The 22,466-nt window shown below is 35.9% G+C and overlaps 3 protein-coding genes and 1 pseudogene across 3 annotated transcripts in view; all 4 read right to left on the bottom strand.

Annotated features, from left to right (window-relative positions):
* Positions 1-22,466, bottom strand: part of LOC126702707 (MLO-like protein 1) — a 95,906-nt pseudogene that overhangs the window by 11,509 nt on the left and 61,931 nt on the right.
* The window catches only part of LOC126702704 (MLO-like protein 1), a 98,830-nt gene that overhangs the window by 75,342 nt on the left and 1,022 nt on the right, over positions 1-22,466 (bottom strand). The gene's annotated exons all lie outside the window — the stretch shown is intronic.
* The window catches only part of LOC126702706 (MLO-like protein 1), a 34,866-nt gene that overhangs the window by 11,509 nt on the left and 891 nt on the right, over positions 1-22,466 (bottom strand). The gene's annotated exons all lie outside the window — the stretch shown is intronic.
* LOC126702702 (uncharacterized) lies at positions 15,206-20,612 on the bottom strand. The gene is made up of 3 exons (XM_050401522.1): positions 19,807-20,612; positions 15,598-18,365; positions 15,206-15,499 (listed from the first exon to the last, which is right to left on the bottom strand). The coding sequence occupies exons 1-2, from the start codon at positions 19,811-19,813 to the stop codon at positions 15,598-15,600; spliced, it is 2,775 nt and encodes a 924-aa protein (XP_050257479.1). The 5' UTR covers positions 19,814-20,612; the 3' UTR covers positions 15,206-15,499.

Genomic DNA, 22,466 nt, shown 5'->3' with positions numbered 1-22,466 from the left:
TCTAAATTAAATCTCTAAAAGCCATAAAAGAACAAAAGAACCTAAACAAAATTGGAAAAAATAAATAAATACATATTTTTTCCCCTTCCAAGTTACACTTTGCATCTTTTGTAGTCCGAATTCTAAGAATGCATCTTACAATCCCAGCCACCAAATTTCCACCATGGAAGTTTCAAGTGTGTAATGGTCAGAAGCACTATAGTGTCAATCAAATTTTTATTAATAATTAAAAGCACATAATTCTTGTAATTCAAGCAGTTTTATTTTTTTGATAAGTTGTAATTCAAATAGTTCTTTAGAAATTTTTACAAAATCTGTCCAAAGTTGAAGCACATACATGCTGGAGGAATTGCATCTAAAATCTCATTTTGAACAAATTACATCAATTACTTAGACTTATACATTAGAGAACATGATTGGTGCTATAATTCCTTCTTTTCACTAACTATAGACATTTCCTTCACTTCAGATAGACTATTATTTCTACATCAATTTCATAATTTTTTTTGTTTTTTAAAATAAAATTTTAGGCAGGAAGAAACTTCTTAATGTATGAATGATTCAACATAGTTCTCCAAATTCACCTGAGACACTCTACACATACCATGTCCTCCCTATTCCTAAATTTTTCTTTCTTTCTTTTTGTCCCTTTCCCACATAAGTATAAAATTTAAAATGCATAGTAGAAAGAAAAACACATACACATTATTGAACAAACAGTATAAAAATAAATAAATAAAAAAATCGCAGGTGATACACGACAGCTTATTTTATAGCATGAAGAGATGATGTATCAGGCTTCAATCCGAGATTGGAGGGATCAATTTGTATTTATTAAAATCTGTAACTGGATTAACAAATTATCACCAAATTCTAGGCACATAATTTGTTAGATGGGTTAGTAGTATTGTTAAGTTTTTGTAAATACATTTGTTTTGGAGGCTTTTGTTGCTATTCTTTCTTGAAGGTGCCGGAGCTTATGTGTTTTTTTCAATAAAAGTTTCTTACAGAATTCTTAAAAAAAATAAATAAATAATTAACTATAGCATTAAAAAACCCAAACAAAGGTTCTTTTTTACCTTGATAGGTCCACTGTTCGACTTGAGGTTAATCTTCTACATTAGTGCTATATTCCTGAAATCATTCACGACGTTAAAAGACAAATAGAGAATATAAACTAAAAAGACAAAGCTTTGATACAGAAACCCAAAAACCCAAAACAAAAATCTATCCCAAAAACCTAAAACCGAACCAAAATACCCAAAACTAAGTCATAAATCTTAGTCATATTCAAATCGAAGGAAAGGAAAAAATTCTGGCTTTGATATAGAAACCCAAACCAAAATACAAATCTAACCCAAAAAACTAAAACCCAACCAAAATACCCAAAACTAAGTCATGAAACCCAATTTCAGATTTTAGCATTTGGTTCATTTTCAAATATTCTAAAAAGATTAGACATACTAAAACAAAATATACTGACCATATTGGAACTCTTAACTCTTCCAATTATAAAGTAACAATTTGTCAGTGCCACCCTCCCTTGAAATCAACATACGTAAATAAGCATATCCATAAATAAAAGAATTTGTGCAAAAACCAAATGCAAGCTAATAAGAAAACAATTGTAAGTAATCATAAAATTCAGCAAATTTAGACCACATTTGGTAACATAAAAATTCATGACAGCAATAATATGCAAGTCCATAATTAGTTCATCAGACGGGAATTGATTCTAAAACCACACTGCTAGTCGATCATTGTGGTTCTTTGTTGCTATGTTGTAGCATTATTCACAGATTGCTATTCTACACCTAGTCTAGTGCTAGTGTGTTAGTGATTTGGCCATTTGGTCAACTGACTGGCTAATATACTTATTGTGGGTCCAAATGCGAACACCCAATACTAAGAGAATTTTTTTGAATAAATAGCTTTCTCTTTTTGTTTTCCTAAGCTCTGTGTTTTTTCAGATTTGATAAACTCAATAACTTATAAATAATAAAATAAAATAAAAAATCTTCATTAACACATACCTAAACAATTATACAAATAAAACCAAACAGGCAATTAAGCTAAAGCTAAACCAAATCTACTAAAAAAACCTAGATAGCAAAAAACGCAGAACTTGAAACTTACACATGAAAGCAAAGAGCATAAAAGCAAGAGCTGTAGGCTTGTTGACTCCAAGTTGCTTAAGATTTTGCTGATCTCTCAATGGTGTAGACCAAGAATGAAACTGTTTCGGTGGCTTCTACATTTGCTTCTCATCAAGAAGGAATCAATAAAATAAGACTAATAGCATTCTTTTACTCTAATTTTGTGCTAAAGTTTAAATTTCAATAATTCCATTCACTCAAATTCTTTTCTTTGTCATCCAAATTTTACATGGGTCATTATCAAAGTTAGGGCCCATGGATTCCAGGATATAGATGTGTATTTCGTAGTGGGGCTATGGGGTAGTGTTTAAGAGCCTCCCAATCAATTGCATAGCCATGAAAAAAAAATATGTAAATGCTATGTAATACTACCAATTGCCTCACATTTGTTTCATAATTCATTTTTTCCACCATGTTGATATCTTCTAGACTTCATCCTCGAAATTTTTAGTTCAAATTCATTGTTCATAAATGAATAAATCATTTAGATTTATCATGGTATGAGGGCGGCAAAAATTGACTCCAATCATCACTAATTAAGTCTAAAAGGGATTTCATTGAACTCAACCATTGCAATAAAAACAAATATATAGAATATCAAAATAACATATATAGAACAATGCAAATTTTCATCTGCATTCAAAGAAACCCAAAAATTCATATCAGCTCCCATTTAGTAACACCATAGACACAGCAGCAAGCAACGAAACATATATTGTAGGATTCCAAGATTATATTAGCTTACCAATAAAAGCTATTGTGGCCCATTTCATTGTTGCATAACCCCCCACCATTGAAATTTTTTAGTCTTACGGTGCAGGAGGCTGGCCTGACAGTGGCAGTGTCCTTCAAATTTCTCTCTCTCTATATGCTGGACCAAAAAAACTCGCTGACCCTGAGATTTCTCTGTCTTTAGCGGCTGTTCTAGAATGCATAATATCTTAGTTTTAACAGACTCATAAGTTTTATATTGATATTGATATTATTAATTAGTTTAATATCTTAGTTTTAACATCCAATTAACATTAATTGCTACGTTTCAGCTTTTAGTATTATATTCATATTTAATATATGTGATTACATTATAGTTTAATAACATCTCAGTACTTATTGATCCATTCTTCTTGATTGTAGGTGGTTGTGGGTCCCAAACAAGAAAAATAGGCCCGCCCACATTTTCAGGGACAGGTATCGCGAGCAACTAGCTTCCATGTTGCCAGACCAGGTATGAAAATGCCTTATTTTACGCTTTTACGAACATCCATATAGGTTTTGTGAACTTTGAAATATAAACATTGTTCCCTAATGTGTTGTGTACTTTTTTTTTGGCTATTGTAGGTGGTGTGGCAGCCATATGAAGCTCATTTTGACGACCTCCCGCCGTGGTGTGTTGCAGGGAGGGCCGTATGGACGGCAACGGTGCCGCTTGTATGTTTCCACCTAGTAGAGAAACATACACCGGATCGTGTTGTTCGTCAATTCGGGATGATCCAAGAAATTCCCGAAGCTGTTAACACTGACAGAGTGCTTCATGGCATTGACTTGAGGGGGAAGATCGGTGTTAATTGGATGCAGAAACATGCTGTGCATATCCTTGAGTGGGGTAATCGCTTTTATCGGCGTTGTGAAGCAGTGCTTGGTGATATGCCTCCAGAGCACGAGTACCACGACTGGTTCAAAAGGGTGACTCGGAGGTTCATCGATAGGCCTGGTGCTGTAGTGACTCTGCTGGTAACTTCTCTATTTCTAACCCAAGTTACCGTGTTTCTTACCATGAAACCACTGTTTAGAGAGCATGATGTTTGTTACTACATTTTTTGCTTCGCACTTCATCTCCCTTTAATTTGCAATTTCTAGTAGCATAACCAACATTTATTTTATTATCAATTCGCATTGTTGATTTCGTATTGCAAGTCTAATATGTGTGGTCTTTTCATGTGCAGATTGAAGGATACGTCCGTTTGTTGAGGCGTCATCCAGTGGGCACGGAGGACCACAATGACATTACTGAGGTTCTGACGGCAGTGCAGGCGATGACACGTGTCCAACCTCCTATCCCTGAGGCCCCGATTGAGGACCCAGCTATGCCTACCGGCCCAAGCACGAGCACAGCTCCGGCCGGATGTCAATCCCGTCCGCCTGTTGCTACCCCTCAGCTTCTCCGTACCCCCGATCCCTCTGCATCCACCCCACATGCATCCGCCAGCCCCACCATCCCTTCATCCACCCCACATCCATCCCCTACCGTCACCATCCCTTCACCCAACCCACATTCAGCTCCTACGCCCACCATCCCTTCACCTAGCCCACATCCAGCCCCTACGCCCACCATCCCTTCACCCACCCCCCATCCATCTCCTTGCCCCACCATCCCTCCACCCACCCCACTTCCTTGTTCTGGCTCTGACGTCTGTCCACCCACCCCACAGTCATTTCTTCAGCTGTCACCCATTCCATCCTTTGACCTGGGTACCCCACCTGACATGCAGCAGGAGCCACCCTCCCATAGTTCGTTTAGTACCCCTTCTTCAGCCATTGACCCACCCCATGTTCAGGCTGAGCAGGCGGTTGGGTTACCTACAGAGGCTGAAGGTCGGCCTAAACGCATATCAAAGGCACCTCCGTGTGGGACAGGGGGCCACAAACATGGACACAATGTTGGGCCCGAGGCATCTGACGAAGGACATGCAAGACCTCCTCCTCATTATACGAGACGGCGTAAGATTCAAAAAAGGTATCTGAAAGCTTAATGTGAAACAACACACTTTATTCCATTATTATTTCTCTTTTCACATTTCAATAAGATTATTTTTGTTTTCAATATGGTTTGAACGTACATTATTGGAACTAGGTGAATGCCTCAAATAAGGACATTAGCTGGAGGTAGATATTCCAGCAAGGAGAGATGCAGTCCAATAAATGTGAATGTAGCTTCTTTTCTCTATGCCTTTTTCATAGTAGACCTATATGTATCTTCATATTCCAATTCCATTGAAGGAATTAGTTCTTTTAGTTTTTTTCTTCATTCACTGCATAGTATTCATAATTATTGTCGTAAACAGGGTAATGGAGAAGATCGCTTAAAATGCCATCAGTGTATGAAGAAAAATTGAACTTGTTGTTCCTTGCACTAAGTGTAAGAAGAAAATGTATTGCATCCAGTGTATCAAGCAATGGTATGGTATTCCTTGTACATTCAACTTTTCTGCTGAGATGTTCTTTTTTCCCCCTGTTTTAATTCATCATTCTTGCTCTTTGTGTGTGTATAGGTACCCCCACTTAGAAGAAGAAGAAGTTTCGATGCTTTGCCCATTTTGCCGTAGAAACTGCAACTGTAACGTGTGCTTGCACTCAAGTGGGATGATTAAGGTTTTGTCTTTGATTTTATTTAAATTTTTTATCTCACTGCTGTAAATTTCTTCAAATGCTTGCTCTGATTAGATTTTTAACCTTTCTAACCTTCAGACTTGAAAGAGGGACCAACCATTAAAATGGCCTATATGAAACATGAATTGTATTAAGAGGAGGAGGTGCTAGTTGAGCTAGAGCTCATTGGCTTTGGACAATTTAATTTTAAACGATAACCATCTCTCCACTACTGTTTTTGTTATTATTTGTCTTAACTTTTATCCTTTTGTTTTTAACTATTTATTTAATAAGGACTCTTCGAAAATCAAAAGTTGAGACAACCCAATTCTACTCTCTTTCTAAAATCATATTCTAAACTGTGTTAGAGTGACTTGTTTTCTCTTTCAATGTAGGTCTAGAAATAGGTGGCGAGATGGACCTGGCTGCTGGCATTCAGGTGGCGCAGTTGGCCCTTAAGCATCGCCAAAATAAAAAACAGCAACAATATTTATTGTATTTGCTGGAAGGTGTTTACAGTCATGCTTCATTATGTTTTTTCATTTTTTTTTTCTGGCTCTTACATTTTCATCGTTTCATATCTTCTGGTTTCAGTCCTATCAAACAAGAGAAAAAGACATTGGAGTCTATTGGAAGAAAGTTAAAAAAGAACAGTGTACCACTTGATATTGTAAATTTCAGTGAAGAAGATGATGCGAAGACAGAGAAGCTGGATGCACTTCTTGCTGCCGTTAACAACAATGACACTAGCCACATTGTACATGTTCCACCTGGCCCTAATGCTCTTTCTGATGTACTTATAAGGTTGGGATTTAATTTGTTCCCTATTTTATAGATTAAAGTTTTGATTTTATAATTTATTTATTATGATTTAAACTCTAAATTTCCTTTATCCAATGGTAGTACACCCATCTTCACTGGGGATGGGGAAGGTGGAAGTGGTTTTGCAGCAGCAGCAGCTGCAGCTGCAGCTGGTGGAGTCACTGGTTTTGAGTTTGGTGTGGATCCCAACCTGGATCCTGAACTGGCTCTTGGTCTGAGAGTTTCAATGGAAGAAGAGAGGGCGAGGCAAGAAGCAGCTGCTAAAAAGGCTGCAGAGGAGACTTCTAAACAAGAAAAAGAAGAGGGACAGCCATCTGGAACACAGGATGCAACAATGACTGAGCATGCAAGTGTTGGAACTTCTGAAGCTGACAATAAAACAACTGATTTAATGGTTGGTGCCATTTTCTGCTCATGATGTGTTCTGCTGATACACTTTTTATTAAAGCACATTCATGTTTCATATATTCTGAATTGTAGACATTGCTTACGGAAAATATTTGTGGTAGGGAAATCATATTCTGAAATTGAAGTACAACAAACCATTTGTTATAATGATGAGCGTATCTTTTGGTAAGAAACTATTATTCTTTATGAAATTCTATAATTCTATGAGGTGCTAATTGCAATGTTTGTTTTAAATGCTTTTTTTATTGGCCTTGGAGCAGCAATCATTGTGCAACTTCAATTGTAGACCTTCATCAAAGCTGCCCAACATGTTCTTATGAACTCTGTCTCAGTTGCTGTGAAGAAATTCGAAAGGAAAGTCTTACAAGCCGTGGCAAAATGAAATTTCAATACATCAACAAGGGCTATGACTACATGCATGTCGAAGGCAGTGCTTGATGGGACTTTTTCGGAGGGAAGATGTTCCTCAATTAGAGGCATATCTTAGAAAGCATGCAAACGAATTTAGGCACACCTATTGTTCACCTGTCACTCAACAGGTAACTTATTAGCAAGTTAAGCTTCTGATTAGCCATGTCTCATGTGCAGTCTCTGATAGATAATGCTTTTTTAGGTTGTCCACCCAATTCATGACCAATCCTTTTATTGATTGAAAAAAGCACAAAAGGAAGCTAAAGGAAGAATTTGGTGAGTATGATAAAAATGCAATAATATTTTGAAAATACCCTTGCATGATTATTTACACAATTACTTCACTTTTGTAGGTGTTGAACCGTGGACCTTTGTGCAAAGGCTTGGGGAAGCAGTATTTATACCTGCTGGATGCCCGCACCAAGTTAGGAATCTCAAGGTAATAAAAGAATACTAGTACTAGTAATAATAATTGCAAAAGTTCACCTTCTCACATAGCCTTGCATTTTCAGCTGCTAGGACTTTTTCCTGAAGAAAAATTAGAAAATAGAACATATACTAGTCAGCAACAACTGAAAAATTCTGTTAAGAAAAAACTTATGGTGCTGCAATATTTCAGTGCCAGGAACTCAACAAAAAAAAAAAAAAAAAAAACAGGGAAACTTCTTTCTACGCAACTTGAAATCACCTTGTTGGGCCTACATATCAATCAATTTAAAACTTTACCATTTCCTTTAGTTGCTCAATTTGTTCCTTGAAAACCTGAGGCTGAAAGTATAGACCAAGATAAAGCATGTTAAACTACCATTTAGTAAAATATCATGAAAGCCAAGTTAGGGATTTTATAATTAACCTTTCTAGCTCTAATGCTGCTTACGCTCCTCTCTAACTGTTCTTCTATCTATTGGAGTTCTTCAAGGGAGCATGTTCCTAGACCTTGTCCTACGAGTCTCCTGAGGTGTATATATCTCACAGACTACTGTATGACTCTTTGTACGTGGGGATTCAATCACATGCAGTGGATATTAGTGCAGCTACTTGAACGTGAGAGGTAGGGTCCAAGGAAACTGATGAAAAGGCTGATGAGGTTCTAAAGTGGGATATTTTGGATTGTTGGACGCCAGAAAATCACTACCGATGGACTGTATCTGAGTGTTAAACATGTTGGGTTTAGACCATCGGTAATGATTTTGTGGAGTCCAACAATCCAGAATATTCCACTTTAGAACCTCATCAGCCTTTTCATCAGTTTCCTTGGACCCTACCTCTCACGTTCAAGTAGCTGCACTAATGTTGGAGCTAATCTGAATGAAGGTTTTGAAACCTTAATTGAATAAAAAGGTATGCTTGTTTCCCAAATATTGCAACCTTGAATTAGCATAACGAGATTTTTATCAGAAAAACAAACTCAATTTATATTTATACAGCCGTAGCTTCAAAATTTTTGTAGGCTTTTAATGTGGGTGGCTGATAAATGTACCTTGATTTTAACTGAAGGAGATTCAGCTAAGGCTCTTGCAGTAAGTTGTTGTGTCACTGTGCAGAGTTTTTTAGCATTAAAGTTACCTCTATTGGGTTTCACTTTGTATGATTTTCGACTTTATTCATTGTATTACATGAAACTGAGGTCTATATGGACAGGTGCTACGATCTTTTAGAGCTCAAGGGGAAGGAACATTTCTCTGGACCGGGCCAACAAACTGAAGAAGAGCGTTTCCTTATGGGTAATTACCCATTTTCGCCCACCAACCTTGAACCGAAATGCAGGAGCTGGCCATGTTGAACAGCTTGGTGGACTCAGCACCTATGTCTCTGGCTCTCCCAACTCCAAGCTTGCCATCCTTCTCATCTCTGACGTTTATGGTGCCCACACTTTTGTTTGACACTTCAGTTTTTTTTGCTTGCTTTTGTGGTGTGCTCTAAAATAGGTTATGTTAATTCATTACCAGTATCATGTTCCATGATTCCATCTTAACATGTTTGAGTTTTCCTGCAGGATATGAGGCTCCAAACCTGAGGTATGGCTAATTTTCATCTCTCTTTTCTTTGTTTAGTTTATGGGTTTTGCATTGTCTGTCAGATTAGGTTGTTATAACAGTGTTTATGTGTTGGTGAACTCCTTTTACATGATGACTTTTTAGTTTAGGTGACACATATATTTCTTTAAAATTTTGAGCCATCAGTGGGAAACTTAGTTGACTTAATTCGGTCAAATATTAGGCACTTTAAAATTCTTTCATTTTTCCCTAATTTGGAAGTGGAGTACATAGATGATTGTAATTCTCTATTTGAAGCTATGCCATGTTATTTTGAATAAGAAGTGCAGCAATAAAGATTTTGCTGTTAAAAGTTGGAGTTGTACTCTACACATTTTAGACACGCAGATCTGTAACATTCTGAAAACTAATTTTTTTTTTTTTTTCTTTTTTTTTTTTAATTTTTCTTTTTAAAGGAAGCTTGCAGACAAGGTTGCAGCTGCTGGATTTTTTGTGGTAGTTCCTGACTTCTTTAATGGAGATCCCTATGTGCCGGATGATGCTAATAGGCCTATACAAGTTTGTATCAATGGATCATGGAACGGTTGGTTCTATCTTTTAATACTTGCATGGAAGTTGTTTATAATTTTGATTTTCTCATGGTGGACCCTTTTGCGAAACTTGAAAATATTGCTGCATTTTTCATTTGAGATTGTGAGTTTGGTATTTTACAACATATTAGGCTGTCTGAATATGTGTGTGGATTTAGCTGCATAGTGTCTGAAGCTTTATTACTGAAAGTAACAGATTGTTCTTACTTCATAAATTATTAAACTACCTAGCTGTGTAAACCTTTTGTGGCCTTGATTGAAATTGATGATCCTGATATTGCAGCTTTCAGCTAATTACTATGTGATTTTTAGCATGCACTAATAGTGTCTGAAGCTCTATAATTCTTTCTAAAGGATAAGGGATTTGAGGAGGCAAAGCCAGTAATTGAAGCTGTAAAAAGTAAAGGTGTTTCTGCAGTTGGGGCTGCTGGCTTTTGCTGGGGTGGTGAGTTTTTATCATTAATTCTTTGTTCCCAAACTAGCACCCTAGTGCAGAAGTTATTTCTTGTTAGGGAAGAATTGGTTTTGTGTATCTTCATAGTTTCACTATAACCCCCTCCCCTGACTAAGTTTCTTTATTTTTCTATTGAAACAAGTTTGATTAAGGATTCTAAATTTCTAACATTTTAAGTCAGATAGCATTTTATTGATTGAAAAAAATGCTGATACTTGAACTTTTGTGTTCTTCTCAGCCAAGGTTGTGGTTGAACTTGCAAAGGCTGAGTTTATCCAAGCTGGTGTGCTATGTCATCCTTCACTTGTCACTGCAGATGATATCAAGGGTATGGATTCTAGTGCTTGAAATTTGCTAAAGCTTGATATTAGTTTTATTATATTATTAGTTTGCAATTTCAGAAATTAAAAATGTCTTTAGCACATTCAGGAAAAAATTTCTAGCTCTCATCAATTCTCTATCAATTTAAATGTTGGCAGTAATTACAACCATCTGACTGTATAAATGGAAACCTTTTTCTCCCTTCCTCTTGGGGTCAATGGATTTCTTTTTCTTTTTTTTTTTTTGCTACTGGCATACTGATTTGCAATGATTTAATCTTATTTAATGCCTTTTCTGTTTCAAAAATACATTCTGGTTGTCAGAAATCATTTCTTTAACAATGGTGTTTTTGAGTTTTTCTACATTAAATTTCTTCTGTTTTGGTACAAGTGCAAGGGAAAAAAAATAATGGATTGTCTCATTGTTGACTGATCAATATTTGGAATTCATTTCAGGGGTTAAGGTTCCTATTGCAGTACTAGGAGCTGAAAATGACCATCTTTCTCCACCCACGCTCTTGAAACAGTTTGAAGAGGCCTTAGCTACTAAACCTGAGGTACGAAAACCAAATCCTTATTTTCTTATGAAATCTTATAAGTAATGCCTTTTCCTTTCTAATAATGAAAGCTTCTTTTCTTTATATAAAAAAGAAGGAAATCTAGTACTGATGTTTCATCATTCTTTTAATGACGGCAGATTGGCAGCGAAAGGAAGGAAAGTTGGGGTGCCTAGCACGAACCTTCTTGGAATGAATCTTAAAATTTTGTATGTGATAGTGGTTGCATCAAAGATGGTTGTTGTTGCTGTTCTGAAACTTGCAACCATTGGCAACGACAGATGCAAACTTTGAACTACATTTGTAGATTCTTTACCCAAAAAAAGAAAAAAAGATTTGTAAACAAATAAAATAAATGGAATGTTAAATTACTAACTTGGTTTCAAACTATTTGGGCTAAATTTAATTTAACACTCAACTACTATTTGTATAATTGTATCAATAAATTTTTTTTTAGAAATACTATTTGTATCAATTTAATCACTCAGCCGTGGCAAAATCAAGCCAATGTCATCATTAGGTGTGAATTTTTTTAGTAACTTTAATAAAATGGCCACCCTCCAAAAAAAAAAATAATAATAATAAAATGGCCAAATTAATGTCTCATTGGTTTTTATAAATTTGTCACAGTTTTAGTTTTAGTTGGGTCTTGTTAACAGATGCCCTTACATTATTTGTTACCAAATCATTTTTAAGGACAAAAAGTTAGTTAACTTTTTTTTTATCAAATGCTTTTAAAAATAGTTCCTAAACCTATACTTTTAGAGCATCGTAAATTGTTCAAGCCATTTAATAGTATCAATTTTGTCCCTCGACTTCCAAATAAATTTCCCCAACTATTAGTTGTATCAAATGTGTTGTTCATACACTTTTAAAACCAATTTCTAAGAATAAAATTAACTTCATTTAAATGTTGAAAGTCGAAATTAGCACATTTATATTAACATTGATGCCAATTTAAAGTTATATATATACACACTATTTGTCAAAGTAATGGGGAAGAATAACGTTTTAGTTAAGGTAAGTAATATTCCTATATGAATGCACTCAATTGTAAATTTGCAGCTGTTTTTTAACTATATATTTTTTTGAAAAGTAATGATATTTTAACAAGGGAATAGACTATTACATGCAGAAGGAGTGCCTGAGGAGTGCCTTATTGTTAATAAGAGATGGTTTGAAAATAGTTTGAATACATTTTTATCTAATGTTTCATATTGTTTACAATCTTACAATTGAAGAAGTGTAATTAGTGGTTGACATTGATAAAAATATCGATATCACCAAGATAACTCCATCAACAAGAGTTGCTCTCCATAATGACAGTTATGTGCTTCATTTAATCTTGCCAGGCAAAGTTGATCCATTGGTCAACCTCATGAAAGTTGAAAAGGTTCCAGTTTCCACATATGACATGATTGGCGGTCTTGACCAGCAAATTAAAGAGATAAAGGAGGTTCGCCTCGTGTACCCTTTTGAATACATGTGCATCTAATGTTTCATATTGTTTACAATCTTAGAATTGAACGGAAATATGTTGTTGACATTGATAAAAATATCGATATCACCAAGATAACTCCATCAACAAGAGTTGCTCTCCATAATGACAGTTATGTGCTTCATTTAATCTTGCCAGGCAAAGTTGATCCATTGGTCAACCTCATGAAAGTTGAAAAGGTTCCAGATTCCACATATGACATGATTGGCGGTCTTGACCAGCAAATTAAAGAGATAAAGGAGGTTTGCCTCGTGTACCCTTTTACTTTCTGCATTTAAACTGGTAGTGGCAATGGTGACAGTGAAGTGCAGCGGACTATGCTGGAGCTTCTCAACCAGCTGGATGGATTTGAAGCATCAAATAAAATAAAGGTATCGTGTGTGTTTTCATTATGCAGATTGGGTTGTTTAGTTTTTGGTACTTTTCTTTATTGTGACCTCAACTATTTAAACAGATTCATCTCTTATTGTAAGTATTTGGCAAGCATGTCAAAATAGGCTTCATTCTTGTAAAGATTGCCACTATTTTCTTCAAGTTAGGAATCTCAACTCTTTTCGATGGATTTGGACAGAATGATAAGTATTGTCTTGTTAATTCCATAACGACCTATTGCACTGGCCTATTAAACTCTTCAGAAGCTTTCAGATTGTGTGTTTTCTCTGTGCATAATCATATTATCCCTTCTTCCTTTTATCGTTTATTTTGTTTGCTGCAGGCTGTGTGCACAGAATCTGGGATGTTTGCTCTGAGGGAGAGGAGGGTTGATGTAACAGAAGAAGATTTTGAGATGGTAGTGGCAAAGGTAATGAAGAAGGAGACCGAGAAAAACATGTCATTGCGGAAGCTATGGAAGTAGTGTGTCTCCATGTTAATGTTTTGTTTCACTCCACCACCCTGAATATAATTGATCCGTGGCTTTGTTCTTCACACACAGCTAACAGCTCTGTTCTTTGTATGGATATAAAAGCCACATGGGGGTGCCCACACTTTGTTGAAGTTTTTTAAATACCACTGGCATCTCATTTTATTTTGTTAAATATTCTTATTGTGATACATTTTTATGTAATATGTGTTTTACTTCAAGTATCTGACAAGAATGTCCGTAGACAATGACTGTCAATCTGTTATCAATCTATTGGTTAGACGACCAGAATGATAATTAAAAATCTGTGCTTAGTGGACAAGCACATGTGGCTTAGTTTTATGGGCATGTGTAGCTGTAGCATGAGGCACTCAGGGATCAATCCTACCATGTAGTGGTTGTAAATGAGCTAATTAGAGTTAGAACTTCAATTATATTCAAAAAAAAAATTAAAAGAACAAGTTTGAACTTTTAATAGTCCACTCAATTTTCTTGCTTATAGTTTGTGCATTACAATGTTCAATACATATATACTGAATGTGTGCTTTTTGTGTATTGTTGGATTGTGAAGACTCATGATGTTGATTTTCTTTTCTTTTTCTTTTTTTATGGATTTACAGGGTTGGGTTACTTAGATGTTGGCAGTTGAAAACAAATAAAGCAGATTGTATAATTTTATTTTGTTCATTTCAGTTATATTTTTGGATTTACAACGTTTACTCTTCGATGTTGGCGGTTTAGTAAAAAATTACCTGAAATTAGTTCTCAAATGGGGTAATAACAAAAAATTGAAAAAAAAAAATCGCAGTAGAAACGGGTTACCATAAATGGAAATCGAGTCTAAGAGTTTTCTACTTATAGAAAATCGAGTATCTTATACTCGATTTCCATAAATAGAAATCGAGTCTCTAAGACTCGACTTCCATTTATGGAAACCGAGTATAAGATACTCGAGTTCCACTGGGAATTTTTTTTTTTTTTTTGGTGTGTTTGGGTCACAAAAAAATTGGGGCAAAAAAAAGGGAAAAAAAATTCCCAGTAGAACTCGAGTATTTTACACTCGGTTTCCATAAATGGAAATCGAGTCTTAGAGACTCGATTTCTATTAATGGAAACCGAGTATAAGATACTCGAGTTCCACTGGGAATTTTTTTTTTTTTGGTGTCTTTGGCCGCAGGTCACAAAAAAATTGGGGCAAAATTAAAAAGGAAAAAAATTCCCAGTAGAACTCGAGTATTTTATACTCGGTTTCCATAAATGGAAATCGAGTTTTAAAGACTCGATTTCTATTAATGGAAATCGAGTATAAGATACTCGAGTTCCACTGGGATATATTTTTTTTTTTGTGTGTTTGGCCGCAGGTCACCAAATTGGGGCAAAATTAAAAAGGCGGCAAAATTCCTAGTAGAACTCGAGTATCTTATACTCGGTTTCCATAAATGGAAATCGAGTCTTAGAGACTCGATTTTTATTTATGGAAATCAAGTATAAGAAGATGGAGGAGTTCCACTGGGATATTTATTTTTTTTTTTGCCGCAGGTGCATGGACCAGAATTAATTTTCTCTCCTGCAGCAAAATTTCCAGGGTCCAGAACACATCAAACAACTACATACGCTGTGATACGCGAACGGAGCATACATTAAAGTTCTACAACCAGATTAAAACAGTAACTATTCAATAAAATTATTGTTGGATAAAAAGTCTTAGCACACAATGGCAGTTCAATACTAGAAGGGCAACTTGCCAAAGTAATATCATTGTTCGTATTATAGGAAAAAGCTGCATCACGCAACTAATGTAACGAGTAAAATGGATAGCAAATAGTTCAATTATCCGTAATTTACAACAGTAAACAAAATAACAACTAAGTTAATACAACATAGTCTACATATTCGCCTAGCGGAAGCTCCATACTGATATAACATATTATACATATTCACCTAACACTTGTCCATACTGATACAACATACTCTACATAATCACCTAGCTTGTCCATACAGAAGATCACGACAAGTCCCACGTACAATGTCACTTACGAAAATCAAGTCTCCGCTTGCCTGACAAACATTAAATACGGTTATTAGTTTCCAAATGCAAAGAACAAAAACCAAATGACATTCTGAGTATATTATATAAAAACAGTGACGGCACTTGCCTAGTTCATAGCACTACCACTTGTCGAAGCCCCATGGGAATTGGGACAGCATCTACGGTTATGCCCCTCTTGATGACACACTCTACATCGTTGCCTCGGTTGAATCTCCCTCAACTCCGGATCTTCCCTCCGGCTTCCCCGTTCTCGCCGTACCCCATCCATTTCATTCCTTATTCTTGACATCGTAGGACGACCTTTGGCCCGCAACAATTGTGGGTCAGGCACCCACCGTGGTCCGCGAACGTCTGTCCATAATGACTCTGACTTTGGCACCACAAAATTATGTGAATATGTGAGAATGGCGTTGTTCAGACTGTAACATGGGTCAATATAGCTAGGCGCATCGAGATGCAGACCTTTAAGAACTTTAATTGCATGTGAACAAGGGATCTTCAAGTTTTGCCACTTTCCACAACCACATGTTCTATCAAATATGCGCACATCATGACTGTGATTTCCCCCTCCAGCTCTATGGTCGTTATACGGGGTAACCACTTGATATATACCCTCTGCATGATTATAATTCCTCAGAGTGTGTCCTGCAATTTTCTGCTCATTTTTGTTATAGATCTCCATTGCATAATCACTCCACACCTTACCTCGAGAGAGATCAGAAGTAATTTGTTTATGTCGATCGTGGAAATATGCAACAAGTTTAAAAAAAGTGAACTCAACCATTGCAGCAATGGGCAAACCGCGGGCACCTTTAAGAACCCCATTAAAGCACTCAGAGATATTGGTTGTCATTGCCCCGTAACGTCTTCCACCATCATGTGACTGGGTCCATTTGTCTACATCCTCACTCATTAGATATGTGTATGGCATATAACGTATAATCCGGCGATCAGTAGGGTCTACACCCCTCAGTAAATTAATCTCGGCCTCTTTAATGGTTTGCATTATAGACACAAATTTAGCATCATGAGTCGCATATCCAGCTTTCAAGGCCAATGCCTTTAGAGTCGGGTTATCAAAGTGTGTGTTGAAGTTGCTAGCAACATGTCGAAGGCAATATCGATGATATACCTGTTCTCTTTCGTCTTGCCCTCTAGGCCACTCTCGAATGGCGCATTTGATACCTTTATGTCGGTCAGAAATAATGCAAATGTCCTTGTTTTCAATAACACGCTCTATCGAAGTCCTGAGACACTCTAAAAACCACCCCCAACTAGCCCCTGACTCCTTATCCACAACAGCAAAGGCGATAGGCAAAACCTTTTGATTAGCATCCGTTGCCATTGCAATCATCAATACCCCTTTGTATTTACCATATAAATGAGTTCCATCAATACTGATCACTGGCCTGCAATACTGGAATGCAGCAATGCATGGAGCGAATGCCCAATATACATAGCGCAGTAACGTAGTACCTTCTAATGGCCTAGGTATGGTGTGATAGCTATACTGGGTACCCGAATCCTGATCCAAGTATGCCAACAACAACTTTCGCAACCTTTGGTAAGACTCCTCCCAATCCCCAAAAATCTTAGCAATTGCCTTCTGTTTTGCGTCCCATACTTTATAGTAAGAAAGCTCATGATCATACTTAGTACGTATGATCTCCCAAAGCTCATCAATAGTAGCAGTGTGCTTTTTTCGCAATCTTCCCACAATTTCTGATGCAACAAAATTAGAATCCATCATTCTACCGTCTCTTCGCAGCCCAAAGGGTATACAACTGTGTGGACCCACATAAGACGTGACCATCCACAGACCATTCAATTTAGACTTCATGTATGCCCCAACGTACCACTTGCAGTTGTCGTCAACGCATGCGGCGCACAATTGAGTTGTGCTCGACCTTTGGATGGAGAAATTTCTATTATCCTTTGCTGCGTATATTATCAATGCACGCTTCACCGCAGCTTTATTTGCAAAAGTCAACCCTTTACAAAAATGCATCCCATCTTGCCAAGTACAAAGAAATGGTATCTGAAGAAGTGAAGGATCAACCATATCTTCCCAAGTATTTGCGTAGAATGAGTCCGCAGGAGCTCTGTAGCCAACGGTCGTATCTGTATCATGCTGGACACCAATATCATCATCATCTGCATCACCTTCATCATGGTACTCCATATTTTCCTCTTCAAAATTAGGAACGACTTCATGCTCATCCACATCGTTCTCAAAGTCACCTTGCTCAATCCTCTCTTCGTACTGATCCATATCATCATTATTTATGTTATCATTCGCAGCATGATCTTCGTCTTCGTCTTCGTCTTCGTCTTCCTCCTCTAAATGTGTCTCTTGAGAGTAGAGGGTTTCACCAGTATTTGCAACATAATCTTGAGATGGGAGCGTATAACCTCCCATTGCATACCCTCCCATTGTAGTGCATCCATTATCTAGGGTTGTAAATTGTAAAGCCGTAGATGTTTCTTGCACCACCTCAGTACTGTTGTCTACACTCGCCTCCAAACTTACATACAACTCAGCAGCATTTACTTGGGACATTTTCTGGATCCTATTAAACATCATCTTTACATGTTTATCTTCTTTAATCGCCATATACCCGTAATTTATCCGTTCATGAAGAACTTCTTGTGGGTAACGATAAATAATCTTGATGTCATACCAAGCAGGGTTCAATTTCAATTCGTCCATTATTTTCCTCTTCAAATCAGTCAACGTCTTCAACTTACGACGTAACATCATGTAGTAGCATTCAATACCCTCCCCTCTAAATGGAAATCCGTCAATCCCTTCAGGATTGTAAAGGGGTCCACCGAAGTATACATTTATGTCAATATTCTTCAAAGATTGTGAACCTATTAGAGAGCCAAGTAAATTTATGTTAGTGACATATTTGATCTCTTTGATTTAACATCAATTACAAAACCTTTTCTATCTACTCAAAGTACAACAATCGCAACTTCTAAAAGTGTAACAATTGCATATACTCACCCCACATCACATACAAACACACTCAATCATTATAATTTCATACTCAAACAAATAAAAAAACTGAAGACAAAACTCACCCTCTTTACAAAATTGAAACTCAGCTCTAACAAAAATATAAATAAAAATATCAAACCAAACAACAAAAGTCATGAGGATGTGCAAATGAATGAGTGCAATTATGTAACAACATCATTCAAGTAATTTTAAATTAATGCCATACCCTATTACACTACTATTGATGAAATAACATAGAGCAGGGTTCATCAGACAAAAAAAGAAATAAAAAACACTAATGTGAATATAATCATGATCAATCAAATTAGACATATCATCTAATTTAATATATAAATATAAATATATTTGTATATTTAGCCTATTTATACAACTATATAATTAAATATTTATATAAATATATTTATATTTAGCCTATTTATACAACTATATAATTAAATATTTATATATTTATATAAATATATTTATATAAGTATTTATATATATAGTTGTATAAATATAAATATATTTATATAAATATTTAATTATTTAATTATATAGTTTTATAAATATATAAATAAAAATATGTATATATAAATATTTAATTATATAGTTGTATAAATATACATATAAATATAAATATAAATATAAATATATATACTTATTTTTTTTTTTAAGCCAAACGTATGCAGCCACAAATACATAAACACCTTTATACCTATGCCCAAATAACAAAAAGCAAATACCATGTACTATCCAACTAAGAGAGCCTCAAAAAGCTTATTAATCTCAAAGAACTAGAACCTTAAACCACAAAACATTCCCAGCTAAACAAAAGCTACAACTATATAATTAAATATTTATATAAATACATTTATATAAATATATTTATATTTAGCCTATTTATAAAACTATATAATTAAATATTTATATATTTATATAAATATATTTATATAAGTATTTATATATATAGTTGTATAAATATAAATATATTTATATAAATATTTAATTATATAGTTTTATAAATATATAAATAAAAATATGTATATATAAATATTTAATTATATAGTTGTATAAATATACATATAAATATAAATATAAATATAAATATAAATATATATACGTATTTTTTATAAGGAAACAAATATACATATTTTAATACAAACAAATATCTTATTAGGAAACAAATATATTTGCCTAATACAAACAAATATTTTATTACGAAATGGCATATACACTAAAACAATGCAAGCAATAATGGTTAAAGCAGCTATATACACTAAACAACTAATTAGAGAGTGAGGAGACCCTTACTTGACATAATGATGTGCAAATGTACTGCTGAGATTGTATGAGAGTGAGAGGAGCAATGTTTTGCTGCTAAATATGTATGAGAGTTTCAGTCTCTGTGACAGTTCTTAAGAGAGGTTCTGTGATTGAAGTTGCTGAAGGTGTGAGACTTGTTGAGGCTTTGTGATTCAAGTTGTTGAAGGTGTGAGAGTTGTGTCTAGTCTGAGAGTTGTGGTTCAACATAGTCTGAGAGAAGTTGTGGTTTAACATATTTTTTGAATATGGCTCAAAACAGACAGATTATATTCACGTGTACCTGCAACAAAGACTGTTGTTGTTGTTGACTAGCACAAGCACCAAAATAGACTAATAGGCTAACAAGGGGCAACGGACAAATAATTGAAGTTGTTGTTGACTAGCACAGAGCACAATGTAATAGACTAGCATAGAGCACACAGCTAAAATAGACTAGCAGAGCACAGCAAAGACAGCTTGATATGACCAGATAGGCAGAGATGAGAGTCCTTTGAAACTCGAGTCTCTAAGACTCGAGTTTAGTTTGCCTTAAAACTCGAGTCTCAGAGACTCGGTTTCAAAGTTATAAAATGCGCGCTTTTTTAATTGAAACTCGAGTCTCTGAGACTCGGTTTACTTAAAGTGAAACCGAGTCTCAGAGACTCGAGTTTTACGTGGCATCTACGTGGAACTTGAGTTTCTGAGACTCGAGTTTCATGTAAACGCCACGTGGATTTTTTGCCACATCAAACAACGTAAACCGAGCCTCAGAGGCTCGATTTTGGGCCCTAAATCGAGCCTCTGAGGCTCGAGTTGCTAGTTTGCCAAAATCTTTCAAAACCGGGCCAACTAACTGAATAGTTTCATCCTTATGGGTAATTACCCATTTTCGCCCCGTTTTGTCTGTTTCACTCTATACTCCACCTATATCCATCTATTTAATTAAATTTGACTTTTCTTATTTTAATTATCTAAAATAAAATAACACCTCACACCGGCCATCACCACCGACCATCAACCTTCGCCGGCACCGTCCTCCGGCCGCTGTCCGCTACTGCCGGCCTCCGACGTCGTCAGCATCGCCAGCCACGGCCAACCCACCTATTAAATTAAATCCAACCCCATCCCCACTGTTGCTTTCAAACCGACCAACCAGAAACCCATGTTTCAAACCCAAGCCAATATCATCAAATCCTAATAACCAAACTCCAAAGAGAAGCTAAATCATTGAATCAACCAAAGACAACAAAATAAATCAAAGAGAACTAACACAAATGGGTTCGGTAATAGTATAAAAATCGGGAAATAAAAGAGAATGAAAATGAAAATTAAAGAGCCAAAAACAGAAAAGTAGTCCAGGAGACTAGGAAGAGAAAAAAAAAATGAGAATGAAGAATGGGTTTGAAACGTGGGTTTTAGCTATGGTGATGAAACATGGGTTTCAGCTATGGCGGTTGGTGCGGACCGGAGATGATGTTTGGCAGTGACCAGAGATGTTGGTGGCGCCGTCGACTGGTACCGATGAAGGTTGATGGTGGTGGTGTTGGGTTGAAGGTGATGATATTGGCTTGGGTTTGAACTTTGAAACATGGGTTTCACCTGGTTGATGGGTTTGAAAGGAACAGTGGGGATGGGGTTGGCCGTGGCCGGCGATGCTGACGACGTCGGAGGCCGGCAGTAGGCCGACGGCGGCTGGAGGACGGTGCCGGCGAAGGTTGATGGTGGGTGGTGATGGCGGTGTGAGGAGTTATTTTATTTAGATAATTAAAATAAGAAAAAGTCAAATTTAATTAAATAGGTGGCACGTAACATGTGTTTATTGGTGGAGTATAGAGTGAAATAGACAAAATGGAGCAGAAGATTTGAACTCCTTTATATGAATAAGGGAAGGGGTGTGCATGGTCAGTTGGATCAAGTTAAAATGATTTTTTTACCTAACTCACCATAGTGGATAAAAAAAAATTCAACCCTACATCACATAAGTCCAACCCAACTCACATGGGTTGGATTGAGTCCGATTGAACCCATGGGTTAAATAAATTTATTATTATTATTATTATTAATAAATTGAGTAAAAAAAATATAAATATATTAAAAAAACTCAAAGATTAGTATTAATGTGACTCTTTAAAGGCAAACAACACTAATGATTAAACAACAATAGTAATTTACTAGAATTTTTGTGAACTAATTGACTTTTACATAAGATAGAAAGAGCTAGTTATTTTAAAATTTTTATTAATTATATAATATATTTTAAATATATGGATGGGTCGGGATGAGTTTAGCAAGTTTGGAATTTTATGACCCAAACCCAACCCAACCCGTTATCAAAAAAATTTTTGTAACCCAACCCAACCCAACCCACCAAGCCCTAAAAACCGACCCAACCTAGCGGGTTGGATTTGGTCGAGTCGGTTTTGGTAGGTTGGTGGGTTGGCTGCACACCCTTATTAGGGATGGAGCTAGAGTTTTGAGTTAAGGAGTCGGTTTAGTGTTGGCTGTGTACAACGATTTTAATCTTTGATTTTGTTTACTACTTAGTTGTTGAGATTTTTTTTTTTTTTTGGTCGGTAAAAACAAAATTATTTTTGTTTATAATTTTTAAATGAGAGGGTCCTTCATTTTAAATGAAATTGGTTAGCTGAGTTTAATTTTTTTTTAAAAGT

This window comes from Quercus robur, chromosome 10, assembly GCF_932294415.1.
Source record: "Quercus robur chromosome 10, dhQueRobu3.1, whole genome shotgun sequence".
NCBI classification, from domain to species: Eukaryota; Viridiplantae; Streptophyta; class Magnoliopsida; order Fagales; family Fagaceae; genus Quercus; species Quercus robur.
The sequence above is the reverse complement of the archived record's forward strand: the minus strand, read 5'-3'. Positions and strand labels throughout refer to the sequence as shown.